Consider the following 26,634-nt stretch of genomic DNA (forward strand, 5'->3'; position numbering starts at 1 on the left):
TTGTGACTCATGGATAAAATTAAAGGAAAGGAGGGGGATCATGTTGTTTGTAATACTGCTTTATCTCAAGCTCCTCAATTAGGATTGTCTTACAGCAAATATGTAGTTAGTCTAAGCCCTTCTAGTAAGACGAATACAAGTTAGAATAAGAGAGAGAGATATTAGAGTGTTTTAAACCAACAGCTTTGAAGTTCAACCTGCAACCCCACACAGCAGGAATGACTTCCGTTTTGGATTTATCAACGCTCTGTAGGGGTTTGGCCCTCCTGTTGGGGAATTGCGTCAATCTGCTTTACGTTGCCAGACCTCTTTAGGGTAACAGCGGATGCAGGAAACATGTTTACTGAGTGAAAATGGAGAGCTCTTCCCTCTGGCCCAGATGCTGATGGACGTTTTTAGGGTTGGCAATGTGTAATAGGTGTTAGGACACGTGCCAAAGGCCAGGGTTTTCATGTACAGGGAAGATGTTGCACCGAGTGCAAGCCTGTGTCACAACGGGGTCCAAAAGACGTCGTCAGTGAGCTCGGTGGGGGGGAGCAGGGCCAGCTGTGTGACTCTGGCCACGGGCCACGGCCAGGTGTTAAGAATTTTCGGCTGTGAACATTTTTTTCGACATGTGCCGATCAGGTGACCAAACACTGTCACCAGTTATCTCTTTTGAGAAGTCTTTGTCAGACCCAAAGTAGGTCACATCCACGGTTGTTGACATGGTCTGTGTTGATTTGCAGGTAGACAGATAGAGATTCCAAATAGGCTCGGCGAGAGATCGACAGGGCTTTGATAAGTCCCTGAACATCTGGTACTTACAAATTCAGTGCCGTGGGTTACCAGCAAAAAAGGAGCCAAAATCCATTCACATTCCTCTGTTGCATGGCAATGCAGACGTGGGTTGTGTGTTGTGTGTAATCCCTCACCTAGCATTGCTGCACACAGAAGACGCCTCGCAGCGGTCCGCCCCTCAGGGGAGCAGCAGACAGGCGAGGGCTCGGGCCCCTCCGACGTCTCGGGATCTTTTAATTTCTTCCCCCGGATGCGGTCGCACTGCGGGTAGCTGCTCCGCCGATGCTGTCGGCTCGGGGGTTAGATCTCGAGCTCATTTCACGTGTGGCTGGGTGCGAATTAGCATTTGCTCTGCCTCCACCCCTCACCATGGCCCGCCCCCCCTCCTGCTGTTTACATGCAGTTTCTCCAGACTTGCGGCCCTAGCGCTGTGGCATGCTAATGCTCACCGAGCTTGACAAGAGAGCAATGTCAAGGGCCTCTATAGAGTAAATGAGTTGAATGTTGATCCTTTTTGCCTTTTACATCATTGATCTTTCACAACTTTGTATTATTATACCACGGTGTGATGATACTGCCGCACAGTCGGCCGATAATGGGAAGGGAATCCTGCAGAAGAAGCTTCTTAAAATATTTTTCTGCTGGTGACAGAGAGCTTGCAGCTAACTGTCACGCTACCCGGCTCTCTCTGAAGTCTCCGAGCTAAAAAGGCAGCGAGGCAGAGTACGGGGAGGAGTTTTTCTTTGCTGTGTTTCTCAGCAAAAGATGAAGCAGAATCTGAGAAAACCCAGATAGAAAGAAATGCAAAGAGCCAGTGTAGCGAACAACAGAGGGAGGGCATTTGGAGCGATGAGCACATTTTGGCGGCAGGGGAAAATGGCCACCAAGTTGGCGACGACCCGCCTCTCCCATATGGTGTTATCACCTGTAGGTTTGCGGCAAATTGGCAACGAGTGGCAGCATATGGCATGGGCAGCCCTCCGCCTGCGTGTCAGGGTCTGCTGCCTTCACCATCTCTCCTCCTGTCCTTCCATTTTCTCTCATGACACAATCCCACATTCTGTTACCGACTGTTTCCCTCACCACTGCTAGTTTTGTTAACCTTCTTTTTTTGTGATAAAAAAATGTTTTCCTTAAGCCTAAGTCCCTTGGCTGTGCTCCCCCTTCCTGTATTCACATTCCTCCACCTCCACACTGAGCGCGACTGACACCACAAACAGTCTTAATAGCCACCTTTCAACAATAACTACAGGGCTTAGACAAGCCGAGATGACAATGTTTTTTTTTCCTCTCCGCCCTGTGACATCATCGGCTCCACTGATAGAAAAAGAAAAGGCAAACGGACTGTTAAACCTGATTAAGAGAAGCATCAGCTGAACACACTGCTGCCAGTCCCTCTGTCCTCTTTCAGACGTGCCTTCTTTTTTCTCCCTTATCCCATGTCACGTAGCTCGCTGCTTGAGATATGCACACACACCATAACACACTTCCCAGGGAGCAGGCCGCCTGACGCTAAGCCTAGCACCTGACTGACAGGTGTAGCCAAGAGGAAAGCCAACGCATGCCACCATTCTCTGTGATAGCATCGCCGCTCTGTGCACTCCACTCCAAATCTCTCTCTGTACAAATATCCTGCGAGCTTTAAGCTGACACCCGGTGTCTCCTGGGCTTTTTCTGCCGTCTCCGTAGGTATCACATTTCACACCCCGGTGAATAATTGCCGATAAAATAACCGATTATAGAAGTGTAATTAAATCCTACACATAATGTTAGGCGAATCCTAATGAGGCGCAAATCTGCGGCATATAGGTTTTATTTTAATCTTCCGTTCATTTCACCCACACATCTTTACTCGTGGGACGTGTAGAAGTAAAAGGAAGAACGACAGTCTTGTCACGCCTGCTTGCCTCGGCTAAATCTGAAGTGCTCACGTACGTAGCCAACTCACTCCCCCCCATCCTTTCCGGAGTTTCTGTCCTATTTATCGTTCTTTTGTCACATGCAGTTTGTCCTTTTGCACCAGTCTTTTTTTGCATTGGTAATGATGGTCTCTCTGCAGAGAGCCTCTTTCCCTCATTTGGAATGACTTCTTCTTTTTCCCCCTGTGTGTGTTTGGGTGCGTCTGTTGACAGCAGTGTGTTTGTGGTGGCGTTGACGGATGCTCATGCGAGCAGCAGTGTGCCGTCTTTGAAGCCCGAGTTAAAGCTTTTTTTGCCCCATTTATATCAATCATTCATCACCGGAGGCACTGGCTTTTGGTGATTAAAGCTTTTGCTTCTGGAGGGCAGCATTTTAATATGGATATATAATTCATAGGCATTGGCACACAACACGCCAACATGCATTCCATATGTATGCGCACAAGCAAAAGCACACCAGTGCTAATAACTCTGAATGTCATCTGTTGGCATATTCCATATTCATTCCGCTATATGCACTTCCATCACTTAAGGTTTTTAATCAGTGGTTGCTTTTACAAACGGGTGTCTGCATACAGTATTTGTGTGGAGGGTTTTTTTATTTCATTTTTTTGTTGAGCATAATTGGTTAGAAGACTTAAAGGTAGGGTAGGTAATTCACTTCAGAAACACTTTTTGTTATATTCCATGGAATGCTCTTAACATCCCGATAGCAATGAATATATTAAATGCTTTGACAATAAATACATAAAATATGTCATCTGTGGAAGCCGTGGCGCTGTAAAAAGCACGACCAATCATTTTAGCCGGCCCGGCTAAAATAACTGGATGGCGTACCTGCCTGTCAGTTCCATCTGTGCACAAACTTATCTCGTGCCCTCATTGGTCATGTGTGCGTTCGTGTGTGTTGGAGGAGGGGCTCTGTAAGGAAGTGGCAGATTTTTCCCAGTTGTGTATTTTCAAATTCTAGCGCACTCGAGCCGGTTTCTCCAAAATTACCTACCCCACCTTTAACATTTTCCTGCTGTATTTTTGTTTATATTTATATTTACCATGATTTACTCTCTTGTGTTTATTCTTACCTTCAAGCAAACTCCACGTATGTGTAAACCTGAATCTCATTCTGATCTGATACACATAATGACTTGTTGGAGAATAGATAAATTAATGTTGTTTATTTAGGAATTGAAACCAGTGTGTGCATTTTTACATATTTACAATGGTAACCTTAATTGTTCAAATATCCTGCGACTCTTTGTCACTATGTTTGAATAAAATAAACAAGCGTAGTTCAAAAGCTTCTTTCATGATGTGAATAATCGAGAAGATTTCCACCAGCACGATGTTGCTGTATTGATATGTTAACCTTAAACCCTGGGATAACCCTTTCTAATCCAAAAACCTGCATTGAATATAGCTGTTGGTAAGAAAGTGAGAGTAGCAGTGAGACAATGGACTTACTTCCCCCATCAGCAGCTATAAGCCCATTAAACTCTGCAATTACACACTATTTTTAACCGAGGCAATTATTGAACTCTTTAATATGTACTTGCTTAGATTATAATAACCTGAGCAATTATCCAACTGTGCAATATCCTGCATATATTATCCGACTGTGCAATACCAATATCACTAGGATTAATTGTACACTCAATAATCTGTTTCTCAGAATTAATATCATTATCATTTAAATGTATATTGTTAGTTATTTGTTTACAAATGTATTGTTTAATATATTATAGTACAATATGCAAATGTTTACCTTAAATTCTTATTATTATATTTATTTAATTATTTTCATTGAAATGTAATTTTTTTAAATTATTTTAAAATGGAATAACTGTTACGAAACCCAATATCCCCCCAGGGAATAAATAATATTTTTTTTCTTTTAAATCTACTTCTTCTTTGCTGACTTTTTTGTTTTATTTTTATTTTATTGTCATTTTGAACAAAATACAGTTCCCAGTACCTATATAAGGTTTTTCTAAATCTAATTCTAATTTGCTTTGTGTTTTTATTATCATACTTACTTTTTAAATTGTATTCTATTCAAATTTGGAGCAAAATATAATCCCCCTCCTCAGGTATGTAAGGTATTTCTGCCCCTGTTGCTCCACAGTTCAAGAGGATGCTGAACAGAGAGCTGTCCCACCTGTCAGAGATGAGTCGCTCCGGCAACCAGGTGTCAGAATACATCTCCAGCACCTTCATGGGTGAGCAGGCCCTCCATCTGATCACATGTAACACATTTTCCAAATATAAACTCTAACTGTGTTCTAAGCAGCACCAGAAACGCTGCTACGGACAGCCTTGCAGTAATGTACATTCTCAAAGATACTGTTATTTTTGTATAGATAGATTGTCGTGCTTTTATTTAGGCCTTAATGTGTGCATATGTATAAATGTGTCTTTGATTGTGTATAGGTATATACATATTTGCATACATATTTTTATATATTTCTGTATTTGGGATTATGGGAAACTGTATTTTTCGATCTCTGTCTGTACACACAAACTGAAAGATTGACCATAAAGTTGACTTTGTGTTTCCGTCACTCTGCAGACAAGCAGAACGAGGCGGAGATCCCGTCTCCCACCCTGAAGGATAAATCCATGAGTCACATCACCGGCGTGAGGAAACTCTGCCACAGCTCCAGCCTCTCCAGCTCCTCCATGCCTCGCTTCGGCGTCAACACAGACCACGAGGACGAGCTCGCCAAGGTCTGACTCCTTCTCTCTGTCTCCTTCTCTCTGTCTCCTTCTCTCTAACTCCTTCTCTCTGACTCCTTTTCTCTGTCTCCTTCTCTCTGTCTCCTTCTCTCTGTCTCCTTCTCTCTAACTCCTTCTCTCTGACTCCTTTTCTCTGTCTCCTTCTCTCTGTCTCCTTCTCTCTGTCTCCTTCTCTCTGCCTCCTTCTCTCTGTCTCCTTCTCTCTGTCTCTCTGTCTCCTTCTCTCTGTCTCCTTCTCTCTGTCTCCTTCTCTCTGTCTCCTTCTCTCTGACTCCTTCTCTCTGTCTCCTTCTCTCTGTCTCCTTCTCTCTGTCTCCTTCTCTCTGACTCCTTCTCTCTGTCTTCTCTCTGTCTCCTTCTCTCTGTCTCCTTCTCTCTGTCTCCTTCTCTCTGACTCCTTCTCTCTGACTCCTTCTCTCTGTCTCCTTCTCTCTGACTCCTTCTCTCTGTCTCCTTCTCTCTGTCTCCTTCTCTCTGTCTCCTTCTCTCTGTTTCCTTCTCTCTGTCTCCTTCTCTCTGCTCTCTCCTTCTCTCTGACTCCTTCTCTCTGTCTCCTTCTCTCTGTCTCCTTCTCTCTGACTCCTCCTCTCTGTCTCCTTCTCTCTGTCTCCTTCTCTCTGCCTCCTTCTCTCTCTGTCTCTCTGTCTCTCTGACTCCTTCTCTCTGTCTCCTTCTCTCTGTCTCCTTCTCTCTGACTCCTTCTCTCTGACTCCTTCTCTCTGACTCCTTCTCTCTGTCTCTCTGTCTCCTTCTCTCTGACTCCTTCTTCTCTCTGACTCCTTCTCTCTGTCTCCTTCTCTCTGTCTCCTTCTCTCTGACTCCTTCTCTCTGTCTCCTTCTCTCTGACTCCTTCTCTCTGTCTCCTTCTCTCTGTCTCTCTCTCTGTTTCCTTCTCTCTGTCTCCTTCTCTCTGTCTCCTTCTCTCTGTCTCCTTCTCTCTGTCTCCTTCTCTCTGACTCCTTCTCTCTGTCTCCTTCTCTCTGACTCCTTCTCTCTCTGCCTCTCTGTCTCCTTCTCTCTGTCTCATTCTCTCTGTCTCTCTGTATCCTCCTCTCTGTCTCCTTCTCTCTGTCTCTCTGTCTCCTTCTCTCTGTCTCCTTCTCTCTGTCTCCTTCTCTCTGACTCCTTCTCTCTCGCTCCAAAACAAGCTGCACACATCAATCCCTGCTCAGAGTTTGACTGTAAACACAGACGATATACGATACGATACAACACTACTTTAATGGTCACATCAAGTCTGAAATGTGACTTGCATCAGAGCAGCTCCTTGTGTAACATCAACATGGACAAATATCAAGACACAATACATGAAAAACAAAAAACAAACATTTAACATCACAGTCACTGAGAGAAATCATGCTCAAAGACCCTTTAGGGTGCATTTGATCTGGATGTAGCTCTGTATTTACTGAGAGGATTGACTGGTGGGATGCTTACTGAAGCATCCCACCAGTCAATCCTCTCAGTAAATACAGAGCTACATCCAGATCAAATGCACCCTAAAGGGTCTTTGAGCATGATTTCTCTCAGTGACTGTGANGTTGTGTGTGTGTGTGTGTGTGTGTGTGTGTGTTGTGTTTGGAGATCCCCCTGAAGTTTTCAGTTAGTATCAAGTAAGATATAATCCGGGTTTTAGTTTTGGTTTCAAAATGTAAACGAGGTCCCCAAAATGTCAAATAATGTCTTATGCTGTGGGAGACAGGAAAAAAACCTGGGGGGTGTAGCCTGCCTCCAAATTTTGTGAAGGTGGATGTCGCCCCTTCGGGAAAAATTTAATAGTAAACGTAGGTCTCCACCCTTCATCACCCCATGTTTTATTTATGAAACGAATGACATGAATTCATGTACCAAAGACCCATAGTCATGAAATGAGGTGATGAACAAAAAGACTGCTGAAAGATGAAACTGAAAGAATGTACAACTTGTGTTTATGACATGAAAGATGAAACAATGTAAACTGTTGTTTAGACTTGAAAGATGAAGAATGTAAAACTTGGTTTATGGGACATGAAAGATGAAGAATGAAAATGGTTTGTCCGACCCAAGGAAATCAGACTTACACACAAACCACCGCACTAGTAATTAATAAAAATCTCAGTAACGCACGGATAACTAAACTTGGTGCTAGGCACATAGTAGTAAAGGACCAGAAGAGAAATTTCTTCTCCCTGGTTACTTTTGCAACAGTACACCACAACAAGTCCGTACCTTTGTAAGTAATCGATTGTTACTGTAATAAAGAAATTATATTTCCCTCCAGTCCATGAGAAATTTTGTCGACCGATCAATACCCATGAAAAAAATGACTTCATGAAAAGTTTGTAAAGTATGAAGAAATGAAACATGAACTCATTCCTTTAGTCAGTTATGAGATGAAAATGGTCTCATAAAAAATTTATCCTCATAGACATGAAGATGAACCTCATTTTCCTACACACATGAAAACGTAGAGACTGAACGTAGGATTGTATTAGTAGTTTACGGGAGAGAGGAGCACGACGTCGTACTTCGTCTTTTACCGCACAGAGGCCCAGAGTGGGGCGACCCCGAAGTACTTCAGGGCCCGTAGTGCCGCGGTGTCGGGGAAGGGGGGCCGGTCCTCCGCTCTCAGGAAGGAGATGGCGAGCTGAGGCTGATGCTGTACAGCCGGGTTCTGCCGGAGAGCATTTGCGGGAGCGGCCACTTCCACTCCGAGGAGGTCTCTGTTATACTTACTCACTCTGTACTTCAACACACACAAGAGTGTATCAAATTTATTATAATATTACTAAACAAAGGGGAGAGGAAAGTCCGTGTGGCGCCTTCTCTGGAAGTAACAGTGTGGAAACACGTGTTCACATCAGAGTAAAGTATAAATATTTTATCAACACATTTTTACAAACTTTGGGGTTTTCAAAGAGTAGACAAATGTAAGATTATATTACGACTATATAAAAACCATATAAGAAATAAAAGTAATAAAATAATATCTAAAATTTTATTCCGAAATGTATAAAAGATATAAACGAGGGAAAGAAGTTGAATTAATCCGTGTGTGTGTGTGTGTGTGTGTGTGTGTGTGTGTGTGTGTGTGTGTACCCGTCAGCATCTGCCTGTGTGATGGAGATGCGAGGCGGGATGTGGAGGGGCAGAGTTGTCGGACGGGACACGTTGCTCAGGACCTCGGGGGAGCGGGTGCGGTCTCGGGGGCGGAGCCAGCACGGTACCTGAAGAGTGAAAGGAAGGGTTTGTAGAAATAAAGTATTCAGATAGACTGGATATATGTTATACCTGCCACCAGTTGCTTTTCCAGTGGGTACAGCACATTATTTACACTCTCTTCCACTTAAAACTAACCTACTTTGGATGAGTGGATTGACATTCTTTATGATATTTTTAAGATGGAAAGGATAACCCTTGCTTTGAGACTGGTCGAGATGGGAAAAATTGATAATATGTTACACCAATACGACCATCATTTGTCTAGAATGTCTATGCCCACCTTGTTTGAATAGGTTGCCGATACACCCCCATAACCCTGTTGGTGTTTATGTTCGTACTGTATGTTATAGCCTGTTTGAAGGTCAGTGAGGCCTGCCTCCGTATTATCCACAAATATGTTTGATTTCTGATTTAATTGTAAACTACAGAAGGCTTACAGAGAATATTGTATTGTCTATGATTGTATACATGCGAAAAGCTGAATTAAAAAATAATTTAAAAAATGGTTCAGAGAAGACCCATATTCAGTGTTGGGTTTTGATACATTTGATGCAAGTTTGTTTATCAATGAGCTTTGTGACTATAACACATTCAAAAGCTTTCAATACAACTCATAAATCAACCTTTACAAGTTTGTTTTACATGTATGATGTATGCAATGGAATATTTGATTTGTATCTGTAGGTATTTTTCCAGGAAACCTTGGGAGTTTCATTCATTGAAGTGCATTTTGTTGGGCCATTTACTGTAGGTGTCAGCAGAAAAAAGCTGTTAACCCTTCGCTGACCAAATATCACTTTCTTAGTTGATGCAAACATATTAGCTCACAGTTGTACATCCAGCAGAGACAGTGGAACCTGTATTGGGGGATGTGTTGTATCCTTCTAGCAAAGGAGTAATTAGGTATGTAAATTGACATGCGCCACCAGTTGCTTGTATATGTGTACAATTCACACTAGGAAAACTGGTGCAGACAAAAAAAACAGATTTACTGGTGTAATTGAATCAATTGCAAATGTGTAAATGTGGTTTAGCTTGTTAACTACAAATCATCCACTACCATTAATACAACTCAAATAAACCTGTACAATTGTGTCTAATTGTATGCAATGGAGTATTGGGGATATTTTTGTATTTTTCCTGTCATTCCAGGCAGCCACATTCATGTTCATGAGCAGTATGTTTACATTGCGTGCATGCTTTCAATACCTGGAGACTGGAGGAAAGTCTTCTGCTCCTCCCCCTGCGTAGCTCCGCCCCCAGAGTGGCCCCGGACGTATAAGATCGGCTGTAGCGAGATGACTCCGCCTTCTCCTCAGCACCAATTACATCTGTCTCCTTACCCTGGGAGAGGGGGGAGAGAGGGTGATGTGAAAAATGTGTCTGTGTAGAGTCAGCAAAGAACGTTTAATAATTGTGTCCATGCAGTTGTCATATTGTTGATTTATTATTTTGCTTTATGATTTTTTACTGGCTGTGAAAATGTTGCACACCACTGTCGTCTTTACACTGCTGTTAAATGGTCATGTCTATATGTTTCGCATTGGTTGGCCCTCATATGAACATCTCTCTTAGTGCTGCTTCTTATCAATATGGCCTGTGCTCTCACAATATTGTACAGATGTTTTCCCTAGGGTCAAGGAAAAAGTTTGCAAAAAAGCTTTTCAGTATTTTCATTCAGAAGGACCTTAAATTAGCAGAGCTGATTTCTAATTTAAGTCAATTTGAAAAGATTGAGAAAAACAGCAGTCTTGGTTCTTGGATTGTTCTTAGGTTTTTTTTACCGGAAGATTAAACATATTGTGCCTTTTTACTGCATTATAGCTGTTTTTCGTGTTCTAATAACTGGATACACAATTGACAACAAGATTATTATTATCCAAATTAAGTCATGCTAATGATATTATCCCAATATCTCAACATTGTTTTAATAACAATAATAATGCTGTGTAAAATGTATCTTGGACTGACCTGTTAGTCTTCACCGGTATATCGCCACAACCCTATTTGTAGTGTGTGACAGTTGTATTTGTATACTCTTGAAAAAGAGATTTTAATTTCAGTGAGATTTCTTCCAGGGTAAATAAGGGATTTATATATATTTCAGAGGAGAAAATAGAAAAAAACACACAGACTTAGTATAAATCATTAATGTGTGTGTGTGTGTGTGTGTGTGTGTGTGTGTGTGTGTGTGTGTGTGCGTGTGCGTGTGCGTGTGCGTGTGCGTGTGCGTGTGCGTGTGTGTGTGTGTGTGTGGGATTGAAATAGCCCAATTGCTTTTACAATAAATAAACATTGAATGTGTTTAATTGAATAGTAAAGGGGTTTAACGTTAGTGGCAGGTTGTGTGTGAGAGAGAATAAATAAGACAGCCCAATATTTAAAAAAACATTTATTCTTTTTTCCCGCATATTTAGCATATTTCGCAACTTTCCGCATTTTTCGCAACTTCCCGCAATTTCACCGCATAAAATCACATAAAAACCCCGCATGTTTAATCGCATAATCAAGGAATTTAGCCCGCATAATCAAGGAATTTAGCCCGCGTAATCAAGGATTTTTTCCCGCGTTTTTCTGGAGGGTCTAAGAGAGTAGGCGATGGCACAATTGGAGAAACAGAGTGATTCGACTCCTGCGGAAGGGATCGAAGTTGTAAACAGAACCGGTAAATGGTCTGAGATACCCGTTGCTGCACATATTTCATCCACAGAGACAGAAAGTCCAAACAATAATACTAAGTCCAAAGTTTGTCCTTTTTCGTGTGTTGGGCCAGCCACGGACTGAATGAGACCGAAAGAATCGAGGAGATTTAAAAAGTCCATAACCAGAGGTTTGGACTCGCAACACACATTGAAGTTTCCGCAAATCAAAACACGATCATATTTCACCATGATCCCGGATAGAAAGTCAGAAAAGTTATTGTTGAAATCCTTATTGCACTTTGGTGGACGAAACACGACTGCGCAGAGCAATATCTGGTTTCCGCCCAAAACACAGCACCAAAGCAGCCCTGGTCAAAATCACCAACAACCTCCTCCCTGCAGCTCACTCTAGACTGCTCACCATCCTTATCCTCCTCGACCTCACAAGTGCCTTTGACACCATCTCCCATGCACTACTCATCAAACGCCTGGCTGACATTGGCATCAATGGGGTTGCACTCACATGGTTTTCTTGATATCCCACTGACAGACAACAATATGTTCAACTCAACACCCACTGGTCCAGCTAGTCCACTGTCTCACATGGTGTCCCCCAGGGGTCAGTACTGGGTCCACTCCTCTTCATCGTCTACCCCCTTCCCCTTCACACTTTCCTCCGTCACTATAAGGTCCTCTTCCACTGCTATGCAGATAACACACAGATATACATCACCACCAAACCCAACACTGACCTGCCCCCCACCTTTCTCACCACCTGCCTCCAGGACATCAGGAGCTGGAGGAGCAGGAACTTTCTGAAGCTCAATGGAGGCAAAACAGGAGCCCTGCTTATCGGCTCCAAAACCACCCTCAACAAAGTTCAATCCTACCCTTCTCCCAACATAATCATCGATAGCTTCTCCGTACCGTTCTCCAGTCAAGTAAAGATCCACAATGTCATACTGGAAAGCACCCTCTCCTTTGCACCTCACATCAAAAATATTATTATTATTTAGTGAGACTACTTACGTATATGTAGGCCTGGGACCAGCAACAAGCCCATTCCCCGTAGGCTCCTCGGCCATGAGTGGAAAATACTATCTATAAAACAGCAAACCTTCTGCAAGCATATAGACAACATATAAGCAAGCTTGGCTTGGTTGATCAATAATCAACCAAGCCACCCTGATTTCCAGAGTCCTCAAAAGAACTTCACAGAGACTGGAGGAACTTTGCAAGTATTGCTGCATGTTGCCAGTATTGAATTAATACAAACTGATTTCAAGTAAACCCCAGTAGAAGCATGTAATATGGAAAATAGTATGGGACCTAAGATGGAGCTGAGAGGTTCACCACATAAGACAAAATAGAGAGAAACAAAAAGTACACACCAACATTTTGTGAGGTATGATTTTTAACAGCCTTTTTTATATGACATTAAACCAAATTCTTTCTCTTTGTAGATGTCAGATGGCTCAGAGAGAAGACGTGATTTTCTGGCTTCACTCCAGGATAATTCGCTTTGAAGCTGTCTCATTTACAGGAGAAAACAAGTTACAAACTAAACACACCAACTGTGACAAAGTGATTTATTGGTGATATATGAACTGGACCAGAACTTAAATACAACAACAGCAAATGTTCTTCCTTTGGTGTGGACCAAATGAACTGAAACACAGGTGTTAATACTTCCATTACTTCAGTGTTATGGGTAATAACCAGAAAAACATGACATGTGACCTTTAAGATTTGCATTGCCATATATCTACACTCTAGCTACTTTGCATATTACAATAAAGCCTTTGTATCATTGAGTGTTTATCCACTGCATAACTTGTTCAATTGTTGTATTGTATGTCTTTGTGTTGATGCAGCCATAGATAAGTTCTTTGCTGGGCATGTTATTAAATCTGGTTTGATGCACAGGAGTTAACTTCTTAGTACAGCGGATCCTGATGTGCAATGTATACAGTTATTATTCCGGTTATTACCTGTTGTTCATAGTGTTAATGGTTGAGCTGAAACAAGAATAAATGTGTAATGTCTCACTGTTACCTGAACTGCTAATGAAACTTGATGACTAGATAGACAGGATATAACATGCCTGTACGGTTTTCCTAATTAAACATCTTGATGGTAAGTTTAAACAAAAATAACTTGATGTAAGTTATTACAGTACACTGTTTCGACATCCTGTTTTAGTTTAAAAGGACATTAATCTAACTGTAGCCATCAGTGTTTTCTTTGTACAATTATCTGAATGAAGGAACGTTGTAATATTTGTATCAGTGCTGATTATTGTTCAAATTTGATTAAACCATAATCATATCCGATCATTAACAACAAGATGGTACTGCAAGTCTGGATACCTGTATCCCTGCAAATATAAAAAGTTAATGAACACTAAACACCAGACCGATCATATACCTTTATCTCCACTGCACTCATTCAAAGGAAACCATTTTAAGTCATTATGAACTATTGAAAACATAGTGATGAGTATTATATTCTATTCAAAGGGGAAATGCTCAAAAGTCGTGAATCACAACACATCGTCATTTCATACACTGTTAAAAAATATTCAAATAAGTTCAGGCAAGTTTACTCTTTGACCGTGTTCAGTTTAATCAACCAGTTCTATTGCATACAACAACAACAAAAATCAATCAGTCTTCTTGAATAATACATTAGCTGCCACACTAACATCTCATCTCACTTTCTTTATATGACAAATGTTCCCAAAAGAGAATTTCTTAACTATTCGTTTGAGATAATACACAGTACTGATGATAAATGTCTGTGTTGAATATTCTCCTGGTTCTCAGAACAAAGACACTTTTAAGTCCTGACCGATACCAAATATCTGCAGATGTCCTGATCATGTGGAAGATGGATTTAAATAACCTCGTCTGAGCAATAGTTTTTCACAGACAACAAATTCATGATTTGAAGATAACGGACATTAAATAAATGATGAGTTACCACAGTTTGTGTGGGTGCTGGACCTCTAGACGATCCCTGAAATGATCCTAAAGCTTAGAGGAATAGTTTACAATTGTTGGCAAAAAGAGGTGTATCAATCCGTCAGAAAGAAAGATAACATTTCCTGAAATGTCAAACTAATACTTTAAATAACACTTTTCTGTAGAAAAATAAAACAATCAGTGAAAATTGCATTAGTTATGACCACCAGAGGGCGCAACAGTAAATTATAAAAACTAATCGTTCACACGGTAACTAGCGCCGAACGACTACAGCTGCTCTAAACCCACCATGTCCACCTTCACTTTAACAAACATCGTGTCCTCTTTGACATACGTAGCATTTTGAGGCTCTTCCAGCTTGATGAGCGGAATGAAGCAGGAGAATCCAACAGCGACGTTACCGGCCTTCTCGTCTGTCGGTCGCTGGAAGCTTTTGGACGTCAGATCGGGTTTGAAGCTCAGACTTTGATGGTTTCCGGCACCGCTTTGATCCAAAACCGACAGAGCCACGGTTTGTCTGAAAGGCCACGGCAGCAGAGCGTCAAAGTCTCCCACCATCAGGACCACATAAAGAGAAAGGTGAGTCCCTCTTCCCTCCCCGTCCCCGTTCAGATAGACCTTGGAGGCCATTTTGTATCCGCACGGTCCGGTGTGGAACGGCACGCTGCTCAGGCAGGGCGGATGACCTTTGACCTCGGATTCCCTCTTGTTCCTGAAGTCCTCGATCTTCCAGATGAGTTTTCCGTCGTTTGAAGTGGCTTCGAGCTCCTGCAGGTGCTCGCTGTGGGTTCTGAGCTGAGTGGCGTGGATATCCAGGAGGCCCGAGTGACGCTTCATCTTCTCCTCCAACGTCCCTGGAAGAAGGAAAGGAAAGCAGTTTTTAGTGAACTACAAGGTCTTAAACCTCGGACAGTGAACTACATCTTCTTGCAACAGGAAACATCTCATGTTTGGGGTATAGGGAAATAATATCTGCCCCTTTAAAAATATACTGTGAGTAACTTATACTGTACTGTACTGCAGTTTAGCACTTCTGGTTCCGTTGTCTTGAAGTCGATGGGTTTTTGAGTAACAATAACTTAGGAGACTTTAATGTTTTGTTCCTTCACATAAAATATGTTAAGTTTATACCTCACTTGTGAATTTTGAAGCTTTTATGTGTTTTAAACATAGCAACAATTGGCTTAATGGAACTGTTAAACTTCATCAGGGTGAAAACGAGTCCGCCTTTAGATGTTTCGACCACCATTTCTAGTAGTTATTTGACTTTGGTATAGTTCGTATCTAGATGAACATTAGCTTTTTTACTTTTACCCGATTTGAAAACACGCTTCAAAAATGACAAAAGTGTTTTTGTTTTGTTACCCAGGTGTTCTCTGAGGGCCTCGGCTGCAGACACTTCCTGAATCACAGCATCCAGAGACTTCCTGAGGTCCTCCAGCTCCTGCAGACCAGAACCTAGACCCCGAGATATCTGCTGCACGTCCAGCTGCAGCGTGGAGAGGACGTCCTCCTGCCTGCTCAGCGTCCTCTGAAGACAGACAGACAGGTAGCATGATCAAAGTGATGCAGGATCCAGACTAACTCTTTCTACTGTCTCACTTTCAATCATACACAGGCAGCTTCAACAGAGGCCTTTACCTGGATTTCACAAGAGGTAATGATTGAACTGCAGCAGTCATTTGAACAAAAGGGACGACTGTGACCTATCATGTGTGAAAGGATTTATTCATCGTTCTGACTAAAATAATCTGTCAAAGCCTTGGAAGGGTCTAATCTTTTATTTCCAACGTAAGTCTTGTTTTTCTTTGACATGATTTGTAAAGACTCCAGGATGTGTAGAATAAACAGTTTTTTGATGTTGTGGATTTGAGAGGTCATAATGAAAGATTCAAGGGTTTTTGTTTCACTGACAGCCAACTTATATTTGATGTGATTTGTGTGTGGACATGTTTGTTAAACATTCACCCTCCGAGACTTCATGGTTTAAAAAAGATGTTCTGTTTCTCTGAGTTGGATCAATGTTCAGTTGCTTTGTTTCTCTTTATCAGTATTTCACAGACTCACAGATGAAATCATGGTGTAGCTAAATAATGATCAGTAAGAGTGTATCTGTGTATGGACCTGCGCTGCAGAGACGATGTGTTCCTGGCTGCTGTTGTGTTGCAGCAGCGGTCTGATTTGCTTCTGCAGGCCAGCGAGCAGCAAGCTGTCCGTCTGCAGCTCGTTCTGCCTCAGCAGCGCCGTCTCCTGGAGAACCTCCACCTGACCAGAGACAGCAGAGATGAACACTGAGTCAGAAATATCAACACATGTTTGCAAAAATGCAATCTGTGCTGAGCAAAGGCTTTAGACTGCGATGTGTTTGCTTCATATGTTTTAAGTTCAGATTTATAAAATAAGCAAGTGTTATTAAGGATTGGATGGATGATACATTTGCCAAAATCTCATCGTGAGCATTAACCCTCATCGTGAGCATTAACCCTCCTATTGTCTTCGTTTACCCCCCCCCCTTACTTTGGTCTTCGCGGTCAAATTTGACCGGTCCTGTTTTAACTGCTATTACATTAACACAAAAACCATTAATCATCACCAAATTTCATTTAACAGCCTTTCAAACTGTAAATATTGTATCAGACTACTGGGATACATGAACAACTGCAGTAAATATACAAAGAATAGACACTGAACATGTATTGCGTGTGCCAGGTGTGATCCATGTGGGGGGATGGGCACATGAGAGCGGGAAAAAAAACAAAAAACTAAATCATCCAAAATGCAATGGAAGTGGTGATCAGCAATTTTACATGTTCAAATGTCTACTGTGAAGGATATCATAAAGCCTTAATGCAATCCAATGTAAAACTAAAAAGTTATGATTGCTGAAAGTCGTAAATCGGTCAGATTTGACCCGAAGACAACAGGAGGTTTAAATAAAACTTAATACCATATAAAACACATTATCTGGATTTTGTTGGCTTCAGTGTCCTCTCTATTTAGGCACCGACTGAATCTCACACACATTTTGTGAAGAAAAGAAAGAAAATAATTCATCACAATATAACTAGATAAAGGGATGTACTGTTGTTTTACCAAAAGCATTTATTGGCCAAACTTAATATTGTTTATGAAGTTACAACATACATTTGAATTTTTTAAACCAGAAATGTCCTCATTGTAATGAGAAAACTAAGCATTTTTTTTTTAAACTTAACACTTTATTTAGCTAATAAAATTAGTAAAAGACAAAATCAGTAATGAGTGTAAAACAGATTTTGATAGTCCTTGTGTTAAATCCTGTATAAATTATCCTCAACAAATCCAATATTCTGGGTATTTCTTTTAAAAAGCACATTCATTTTCCAGTGATGTTGAAACATGGACAAAAACATCTTGTAATATAATTTAAAATGTAACATATTAATCTGCAGCTGTTTGAGGTGTGTTTGTTTGTCTCACCTGTTGCTCCAGGTGTGTGTTGCTCCTCAGGACGAGCAGCATGTGATGGCTGACGGCAGAGTCTTCGTGCAGCTTCACTCTGCCTCTCTTACCCTGCAGGAAACACAGCTGTGGTCAGAGAGTCAGAGCTGCAGTGTGGAGCTTCACTGTGGAGCTGCACTGTGGAGCTGCAGTGTGGAGCTTCACTGTGGAGCTGCAGTGTGGAGCTTCACTGTGGAGCTTCACTGTGGAGCTGCACTGTGGAGCTGCAGTGTGGAGCTTCACTGTGGAGCTTCACTGTGGAGCTGCAGTGTGGAGCTGCAATGTGGAGCTTCACTGTGGAGCTGCAATGTGGAGCTTCACTGTGGAGCTTCACTGTGGAGCTGCAGTGTGGAGCTGCAGTGTGGAGCTTCACTGTGGAGCTTCACTGTGGAGCTTCACTGTGGAGCTGCAGTGTGGAGCTGCAGTGTGGAGCTTCACTGTGGAGCTGCAGTGTGGAGCTTCACTGTGGAGCTGCACTGCTTCACCTCAAACTCTTAAACTCACCTGCACCGAGCAGCCCAGCCTCTGATAGGAGCATTCGACGTGGAGCTCAGGACACGAGTCTCTGTGCTCCGTCAGCTGGAGGACCAGAGAGAGAGTCAGGTGATTAAAAATATTTTTTTGGTTAGTGGAGTCCTCCTAACTTCTATATTCTAACTTATTTTTAGTTTTCTTTATTTTGTTTCTATTCTGATTGTATGTAAAGCGTATTTGAGCATTAGGAAAAGCGCTATAAAAAATCCCATATATTATTATTATTATTATTATTATTATATATATGAATCATTAACTGATCCCATCAGTGTGTTGTTCGGCTTGTGCATGCCAAAGCGGGTGACTTGATACAAGTAAAGTATTGTATTTGAGAGGTTATCTAAAATGTTTATGGATGAGCTTTATTCGGCAAGTATTTCTATAGTTTTGTATCTTCCTCATTCTAAATTGAGTGTACAATTAAGCTATATTGATGTATTTTGTATGCATGAGGATGATTTTATGACTTATTTACTCAAGATACCAGCATGCATGAGAGCCCTGTGGTGCAAATTCAAAAACTTTACGCACTTAAATTCAATATTGTCAACCTGAACTCCAGCATCTGTGAGACATGTATCACAATAAACTATAGGATATCATCATTCTGTAGACTTTGCCCTGGATTGATACATGGGTCAGAGGTTTGCACCCCCTCTGTGGTATACTTTGCACCCTGTCTACAGATGCTGTAGATAACCTCACCATGTGTCTGGGAACCTTCAGGGAGCAGCTGTAGGGACAGTCCACCTCCACCTGAGGACAGGAGCTCTGCACGTGATCCTGCAGAACAGATTCATCGTCACAAACACATCAGCATCACCAGGACTTCAGCTTTTACTTCAATTAGCGCTGTTGGATCTACAACCTAAAAGATCTCTTCAGAATTACATTCAGGTTAAATGATAGAAATCTTATCCTGAGATAAAGTAATGGATCCCAGTGTAAGAATCTATTTCAAACTTTTAAACATTATTTTCGAATCAAATCCTCAAGTTTAGGAAATCTTCCTAAACTTGTTTTCTTGCACTGAACAAGCAGTCTGGAAGCTGCACAAAGCCGTGAGTGAATCATCATGTGCATTAGGTCCAGTTGTGACTCTCTGCATAGTGTATTACACTCTGTGAGGGCTGGACTGTACCTGGAGGAGGCTGAGTCTCTGCGGCTGCTGGCAGTGTGTGCAGGGCTCCAGGCGGTGAGCACAGGTGAGGCTCAGGTGCTCCTGCAGCTCTCTCCTCTGCAGCGCCGCCCTGCAGCCTGGGTTGCAGCATGGCAGCGTCTCAAACTGACACGACCTCAGGTGCTCCTGCAGGGGAGGAAGACATGGGAGATAAAACACACCTTCAAAGAGCTCCACGCGACCAGAGGTGGGATTCATGTGTGCTGATAAAGAGTGAGCGTCTGGGTCTCAAAAGTGAAGCCAATGCAGAAGTTTAATCCTTTCGCCTGTATCTACTTGTCTTTCATCCTTTCTTTATAACTAATGCTGTTGATGTGATTTTAAAAAGGTGTCCACTATCGCCGGGGACAACAGCTGGAAATTAGTCATGTTGGCTAAAGCTGCTCCATTTACAGTTTTTTTGTGACAGTTGATCAATGGGGACTGTCCACGACACTATAAACAGATAAACTGAAGTGTCTTAAACCTGCAGTCTTTCATTTGGCCAGAAGGGGGAGACTCCACTGGTTGCAAAGAATAAATCCAATTGCCTAGAAGTCTATGAGAAAATAATCCTACTTCTCACTTTATACATGTATATCACCTCAGTGAACATTTTCCTGACAATTGTATGATCTCAATCGCTAGTTTCAAGTCTTCTTTAATTCCGCATGTTGTTTGTTTTGTACATTTTGGTCCAATTTAGAGTAAAATAGACAATAAAATCGATGTATATTTAAGGGTGAGGGTACTTGTTATTTAAGGTCGCTAGTACTCACTACAGTACCTTGATGTTGGGTTTGGGATTCTCTATGCTTACGTCTTTAACTAAAACACTCTAACAGTGTTTTCAGTTCTTGTGTAAAAGTGTAGTCACCTAAACATGCCTTATTCAGCATCCAGTTTGTGTCACTATTAGTTCTAAAAATGCTAAACGTATGGCTTCAAAACCGCTGTCAACAAACTGACATCACAGTGACTACGTCCACTTCCCACAGTCTTTGCTCCGTACATATCCACACATAATGATCCATACACATCAGGTTTCAGACTGCACTGTTGATTATTTGTTTGTTTACCTGCAGGTGGCGTAATGTGACGACAGAGGTGCATTCTGGGGAGTTGGTGCAGTACACGTCTAAACAGGCGATTTCTCTTTTGCAGCAGTTATCCTGGAAAACCTGCAGGGAGGAAATGTGTTTGTTATTTAACAGAGAGAAAGTAAAACCGTAAACTGAGTCTGTTAGTTCTGGATGTGGAAATACATTAAACATTCAACTTAAAACCTGACGATGTTTAAATGTTGTTCACTTCTTTTGACTAAAGTACTTGTGGTGAGCTGAGTGAATGGGTCTGACCTCAGATGGTGTGATCACAGCTGCGTCCACGGGACAAACTGGGCTGGACGGAGATGAACTCTCTCTGAAACACAAAGCACATTGATGTTCGGACAAATAAGTTTTTACTTCATTCATTATTTTGGCTGTGTTATATGGCATACATTTTGACAAGAGTGTGATCTTTGGTTTGAATTTTGAGAGTTCTGCTGCTACAATAAGTCTGTAAAAACGTTATCACCAAAATACAGACTATCGGATCCTTAAAGTCAAAATGTCCCACCCCAATAACAGCTTTAATTATGTCAGGCTTTCAATCGGCCCTCGCTTCAAAATCGTGTATTTTAGTATTTTTCACCCGATTCAGACCTTTTCTGATATGGGGTAATTACATGCTATTTCCCTGGTTTCCTGTAAGGTCATTTTTGCAGTGTTATGTGTTAAATTAATTTAGTTGAATTTGATAGAATGTAAAGAAAAATCTTTAGGTTTTTCATGTTATTTATGGGGATTTTCCATTTTGGCATTATGTGGAAAAAAAACTGGCATTTAAAAAATATTCTGGATTTTCTGAACTCTGAAAATTAGAAAAAGCAATTATGACCAAGACTGAAGTTGGGCATTTTCTTTTTGACATGGTAATTTTTACCTCTAAGGATTTACGAGCAACATTTGATTTCAATTTGAGACCTTAATGCATAAAATAGAGTTGAAATTGCTATCACTGTAAGAAACTGTGTCTAATATGATTGAACATTGTGTATTTGCTCCTACAGCAGGCGTTGGAGGCAGAGGAGGCAGAAGATGTGTCCGCAGGAGTTCTGCTGGGGGTTCAGGACCACTCCTCTGCAGATCGGACACACAAACTCCTCCTTCAGCTCCAGCACAAACTTCAGGGAGTGCTGGAGGGAGGGCAGCTCCGACTCCCAGGAGCTCAGCTTCGACTCCTCCGACCGCCTCACTGAATCCAAACTGGACTCCTCGGATCCTCCCAGCTTTGTGTCTGCTGTCGCCATGAGTCTGCAGAGAACAACCTGCTCTTATTACCATGTGAATATCATAGGAATACAGTTACAGGGCTGTATTCAACAGATCTTATACTTGAGTAAAAGTTGAAGTACCAGAGTGTAGGAATACTTTGTTACAAGTAAAAGTCCTGCAATCAAAATGTTCCTCAAGTAAAAGTACAAAATTATAAGCATCAACATTAAAGTACCAAAAGGAAAGTAGTCATTATGCAGATTGGTCCATTTCAGGATATGTTCTGATTATAATTATTGATGCATTAAAGTGCCATGAGTCTGCAGGAGGCACAATCACAACAGGTGATGAAAACATAATGATAATTCTTATTTGAGTGTTTTTAAATTATACATTTAATCCATCTGTTGTTTCTGAGATGGGACACATGGAGGAATTTGGGCTGATTGTAGTAATTAAACATCTTTGAGATCTCCACTTCCCACATTATATGATTTTAATTTCTCTTGTCGCCCTAACTTAAGCAAAGTAACAGCAACTGCTTACAGATGTTTGCCCTGCGTTTTGCCTCTAAGGCTACACAAAGGCTATACTGTCTTATATACAATTAAGAGTATTCCTTATGCGTAATAGCCCATTTCAGAATAGTACATATTGAGTTAATGGTTACGATGATGTTATTGAGGTTTTTGTATTACAACTGGTAAATATAGAGGTAATTTATATAACTTTGTATACTGCTGCTGGATATCTTAAACTACAAATATATGTCAAAGTCTATCTTATAATTGATTTAGATTGTGTATGTGCTAATAATCTTAACCTAAACAAGTAACTAGTAACAAAAGCTGTCAAATAAATCTAGTGGAGTAAAAAGTATACCATTGGCTTCTAAAATGTAGTGGAGTAGAAGTATAAAGTTTAGCATAAGCTGAGAATACTCAGGTAAAGTACAAGTACCACAAATTGTACTTAAATACAGTGCTTGAGTTAATGTACTTTGATACTATCCACCACTGCCAGCAACTGTGTCAGCAAAAAAATTGTTATACTATAAAAGTGAAAGTAGCTTACTCAGCAGCATGGCTCCTGTCAGTGCTGTCACACGTGCACATGATGCACGTGCAATCATGCGTGCAGTTAGACATTATTGTGTAATAATATGTTTGCATTATTATTATAACTGCGACATAAATCAATTTATTCAGTAAAGCACGTAACTTGTGTGTGTGTGTTTTTTGTGTTTGAATGAGATCAGTCTGCAGGGGAATCCCCGCAGCGACCCCTCTAAACAATTAAAACCTCAAAATGAAACTTTAAACTGACATGAATAATTGATTGATTGCACTTTAATGATTAACTAACTGCATGTGCGTTTTAAACAGTTTAGACGTTGACCCTGTGGTTAGTTGTAAAGTCCTTGTGATATCGGAGCTGCTTTACTTTCACTTTCCTCAGACATAATGTCATACAGTATGTCAAGTTTGGTGCATTTTCTTACCTCAGTTTCTGAAATATCAGTGAAGTCCCTTGAAAACATCACACACTGCAGTCTGTGAGTCACTGCAGATCAATATGTCCGATCGTAATCGATTATCTGCGGTCCATACGCAGCGGCAGCGGAACAGGAAATTATAACTCCAGGAAGTGACTCAACGTCAACAACCTGCTCTATTTACTACTGAGTGATTACCATAGCCATAGGAATAAAGTAAACGGGCTGTATTCAACAGAGGTGGAAGAAGTACTCAGATCTTTAAGTAAAAGTAGAAGTACCAGAGTGTAGGAATACTCTGTTAGAAGTAAAAGTCCTGCAATCAAAATGTCACTCAAGTAAAAGTACACAAGTATTAGCATCAAAACATACTATAGTAGCCTACTCATTGGGCAGATTGGTCCATTTCAGAATAATATATGATATGTCTATATATTATTGATGCAAGTGTTATCAAAGCTGGTAAAGGTGCAGCTTGTTGTATTGACTTTACTCCAGGTATAACTAAAGCATTATTTAATTTTCATTCACTTTTACTATTTTACTGGAATATATTTAAGTGGATAAATCATTATATTGTTAACAATGTTATGGGATTGTGTGTAATTTGACTTTCTTTCTTTCAAGCACAAATGGAAATGTTTACTGTATGTATCTCACATATTGCAATAATTGCTTTTCAAATTAAGGGAGAAAAGTAAAAAGAATACAGATGTGAAAAATAGAAACAGTGAGATGGTACAAATTTTGTTTTTTAATGAGATGTCTCAGCAGCGTTATTTTAACAGCAATATTTCACAAGTGCTACTGAAACTCCAAGGACTCGATGACTCCTGAAACATTTAACGTGTTTGTCCAAAAAGCATTAAGAGCACTTTCACAATGATATTTTACACCAAGTCCAAACTGGTAGCACCAGGAAGAAGAAGAATAAATAATGAAAGGACAGAAAGACAACACATCTGAAGCCCAGATGACATTTAGAATTTAAACATTATGAACAACCTTTCGGAAAAACCACAGCTACTCTGAGAACATAACTACAGAACACTTAGCGAACAGTGAGGAACATTTTTAATTTGGCTGATGGAGACTTTTCTGCACTGAAGGGGGGAAACTTTAGTGTTTTAAAAAAGCATCGAATCAAATACAAGTTAACAAATAGTGACAGCTGATTGGATGGATAGCAGGTTAGAAATTATTAAGAGAAACCAAACTGTACACGTAGACGCTAATGCTAATGTAATGTACACAACACTGCGGCATTCAGTTCATTACTTTACGAGAAGTGATTTACCAACCATGGATAATTATAATAATGGTTATATTTCATGTTTCTTCGACTCAAACTACGGTACTAAAATAGTATTATGTGTATCAAAGCGTAGTTTATCTTGTACCACTGAAAATACTCCCTACAAATGTACCTTTTCCTCCCCTTTGTTTGTCAAAAACATGACAATTTAGATATATAGCTGTATGATGTAGCTGAGAGCCACAAACTGAAAGTAAAATAGTATTTAGAGGCGTACCAACACATTCTTGGTTTGAGTCTAAACATGATATTTGACGACAGAAGGAATAATACACCAGACTGATTCTTTAAAACATGAGCCCCAAGTTTCTCCTTATTTATTCTAAGCTTTAAGATCCGATGGATTAAAGATCATAAAACCCTTTGGAAAACATCAGACGTTTTCGAGTGATGATTAAGAAACTAAAATGTCACCAGAGACTAAATATACAGGGAGGGTGGAGGATACATAAATAACAAAATCTATAACGATGTTGAGTTTCTTAATGTAAGAAATGCCACTGATTCAAGATCCTAAATTAAAGTTATTTTATTCTTTTAGATTACTTTAGCTTTAGAAAATACTACAACATCAAGCTTTAAGTATCTACTCTGCTACCAATTAGAGCTGATAAATAAATATCTCAATTTGAAATGTTTTTACAGGTCCAAGTGGAGGGATGATGATGGAGAAAAAAAGAAGGGGACCCAGGATTGAACCCTGTGGGACGCCACATGTGCGGTGACCGAAAAGGCAACATTTTTACTGTAAAAATCTACACACATTTCAGTACTAAAGATTAAACAGCGGGCCGGCTTCATGTAAGTCCTATAAGAAAGATAAAACTTCCCTAAAATACTGTTCTTCTAATAATTACCCTCAGATTTGGATTTAGTTTTTGTTTGTAAATGGTTGTTTAGTGCTCGTTATTTTACCATGCACAGCTCTCTGAGACTGCATTATATTTGTAGGTTAAAGGTGGGCTATGTCATTTTGGAGAAACCAGCTCGAGTGCGCTAGAATTTGAAAATACACAACCGGAAAAAATCTGCCCCTTCCTTCAGACTCCCTTACACACACGAACGCACACATGACCAATGAGGGCACGAGATAAGTTTGTGCACAGATGGAAGGCTGACAGGCAGGTAGGCCATCCAGTTATTTTAGCCGGGCCGGCTCAGATGATTGGTCGTGCTTTTTACAGCGCCACGGCTTCCACAGATAAAATATTTTATGTATTTATTGTCAAAGCATTTAATATATTCATTGCTATCGGGATGTTAAGAGCATTCCATGGAATATAACAAAAAGTGATTCTGAAATCAATTACATACCCCACCTTTAACTAATAGTATATTCATAACAATTGTCAGCTTTGTGTAGACTGGTCTTCATTATCTATTTAAGATTATATATAAAGTTAATGTTCCTACGTTTTTTTAAGGTGATCTTGAAGATGATTTAGTAAAACCCAGAATACTATCTCTATCCCCATCACCTAAATAACACGAACATTAAAAAAAGCACGAGGTATGAACATATATATGTGGTTTGAAAATCGAGGTTTGAGAACTGCAACACCCTTAATGTGTCACCTTTACAAGTAAACAAAAAAGGAAATCAGAAGCCTGAAAGAAATCTCTCATTGTTCTGAAGACTCAAGAAATTTCCTCATGTCTTTAACAGAAATATGCTTAAACGGAACGTATAGGCGTTTATCCAGTCTGTTACGACCCCTCCAAACGCGCTTTACAAACTACAAGCATTTCATTATTTCAACTTGTTTGCGCTCAAGGAATCTAGCATTCCACACACATTCAAACACAGTCGTTCTGTAGCTGGTTTAAAAACCGTCAGTGGAGGAGGAAGATTTGAGCTCTGATTGGTGGACGGCCAGCCTTGGCGGGCTGCTGGGCGGAAGCTTGTACCCGACCGCCGGGGTTATACCGCCGAGGCCTCATTGGGAGCTGGAGTCCGAGGGTTTAAAAAATCGAGGAAGGGAAGAGGGTGGAACGGGCGGATTTAGAGGCCGGCCGGATCTGATGGAAGGTGTCGGACGAGGCTGCAGAATCGAGCCTGTTGTTGGAGGGGCGG

The 26,634-nt window shown here is 40.8% G+C and overlaps 3 protein-coding genes across 5 annotated transcripts in view; 1 reads left to right on the forward strand and 2 right to left on the reverse strand.

Moving 5' to 3' along the window:
- Positions 1-5,429, forward strand: part of LOC104947445 (agrin-like) — a 42,965-nt gene extending 37,536 nt beyond the window's left edge. Inside the window, exons 14-16 of the mRNA XM_010773453.1 lie at positions 426-577; positions 4,822-4,915; positions 5,266-5,429. Coding sequence (XP_010771755.1) covers positions 426-577; positions 4,822-4,915; positions 5,266-5,429 — 410 coding nt within the window. The remainder of the gene's footprint in view (positions 1-425; positions 578-4,821; positions 4,916-5,265) is intronic.
- pde6d (phosphodiesterase 6D, cGMP-specific, rod, delta) overlaps positions 1-26,634 on the reverse strand; it is an 818,526-nt gene that overhangs the window by 83,701 nt on the left and 708,191 nt on the right. The window lies entirely within an intron of this gene.
- On the reverse strand, positions 13,882-23,373 carry traf5 (Tnf receptor-associated factor 5). 3 transcript variants are annotated; one of them, XM_010773451.1, is made up of 11 exons: positions 23,252-23,373; positions 21,544-21,789; positions 20,791-20,854; positions 20,512-20,613; positions 19,415-19,579; positions 18,979-19,056; positions 18,244-18,318; positions 17,719-17,826; positions 16,384-16,524; positions 15,625-15,790; positions 13,882-15,113 (listed from the first exon to the last, which is right to left on the reverse strand). In XM_010773451.1, exons 2-11 carry the CDS (start codon positions 21,783-21,785, stop codon positions 14,527-14,529), a joined length of 1,728 nt encoding a protein of 575 aa, XP_010771753.1. In that variant the 5' UTR covers positions 21,786-21,789; positions 23,252-23,373; the 3' UTR covers positions 13,882-14,526. The 3 variants fall into 3 exon arrangements, with proteins under 3 accessions (XP_010771753.1, XP_010771752.1, XP_010771751.1); XM_010773450.1 differs by having other exon boundaries at positions 17,719-17,811; positions 21,544-21,803; XM_010773449.1 differs by having other exon boundaries at positions 21,544-21,803.

This window comes from Notothenia coriiceps, unplaced genomic scaffold, assembly GCF_000735185.1.
Source record: "Notothenia coriiceps isolate Sejong01 unplaced genomic scaffold, NC01 NC01_scaffold00012568, whole genome shotgun sequence".
NCBI classification, from domain to species: Eukaryota; Metazoa; Chordata; class Actinopteri; order Perciformes; family Nototheniidae; genus Notothenia; species Notothenia coriiceps.

Bases quoted from the DNA above. Each gene is read 5' to 3' on its own strand.
- traf5 (XM_010773449.1), bottom strand. From the start codon at position 23,290: ATGTTTTCAAGGGACTTCACTGATATTTCAGAAACTGAG. The intron at 20,614-20,790 runs GTCAGACCCATT...TCCTCCCTGCAG, and splicing joins CTGTGATCACACCATCTGAG to GTTTTCCAGGATAACTGCTG. The intron at 17,827-18,243 runs GTGAGTTTAAGA...CTCTGACCACAG, and splicing joins GGCTGGGCTGCTCGGTGCAG to CTGTGTTTCCTGCAGGGTAA.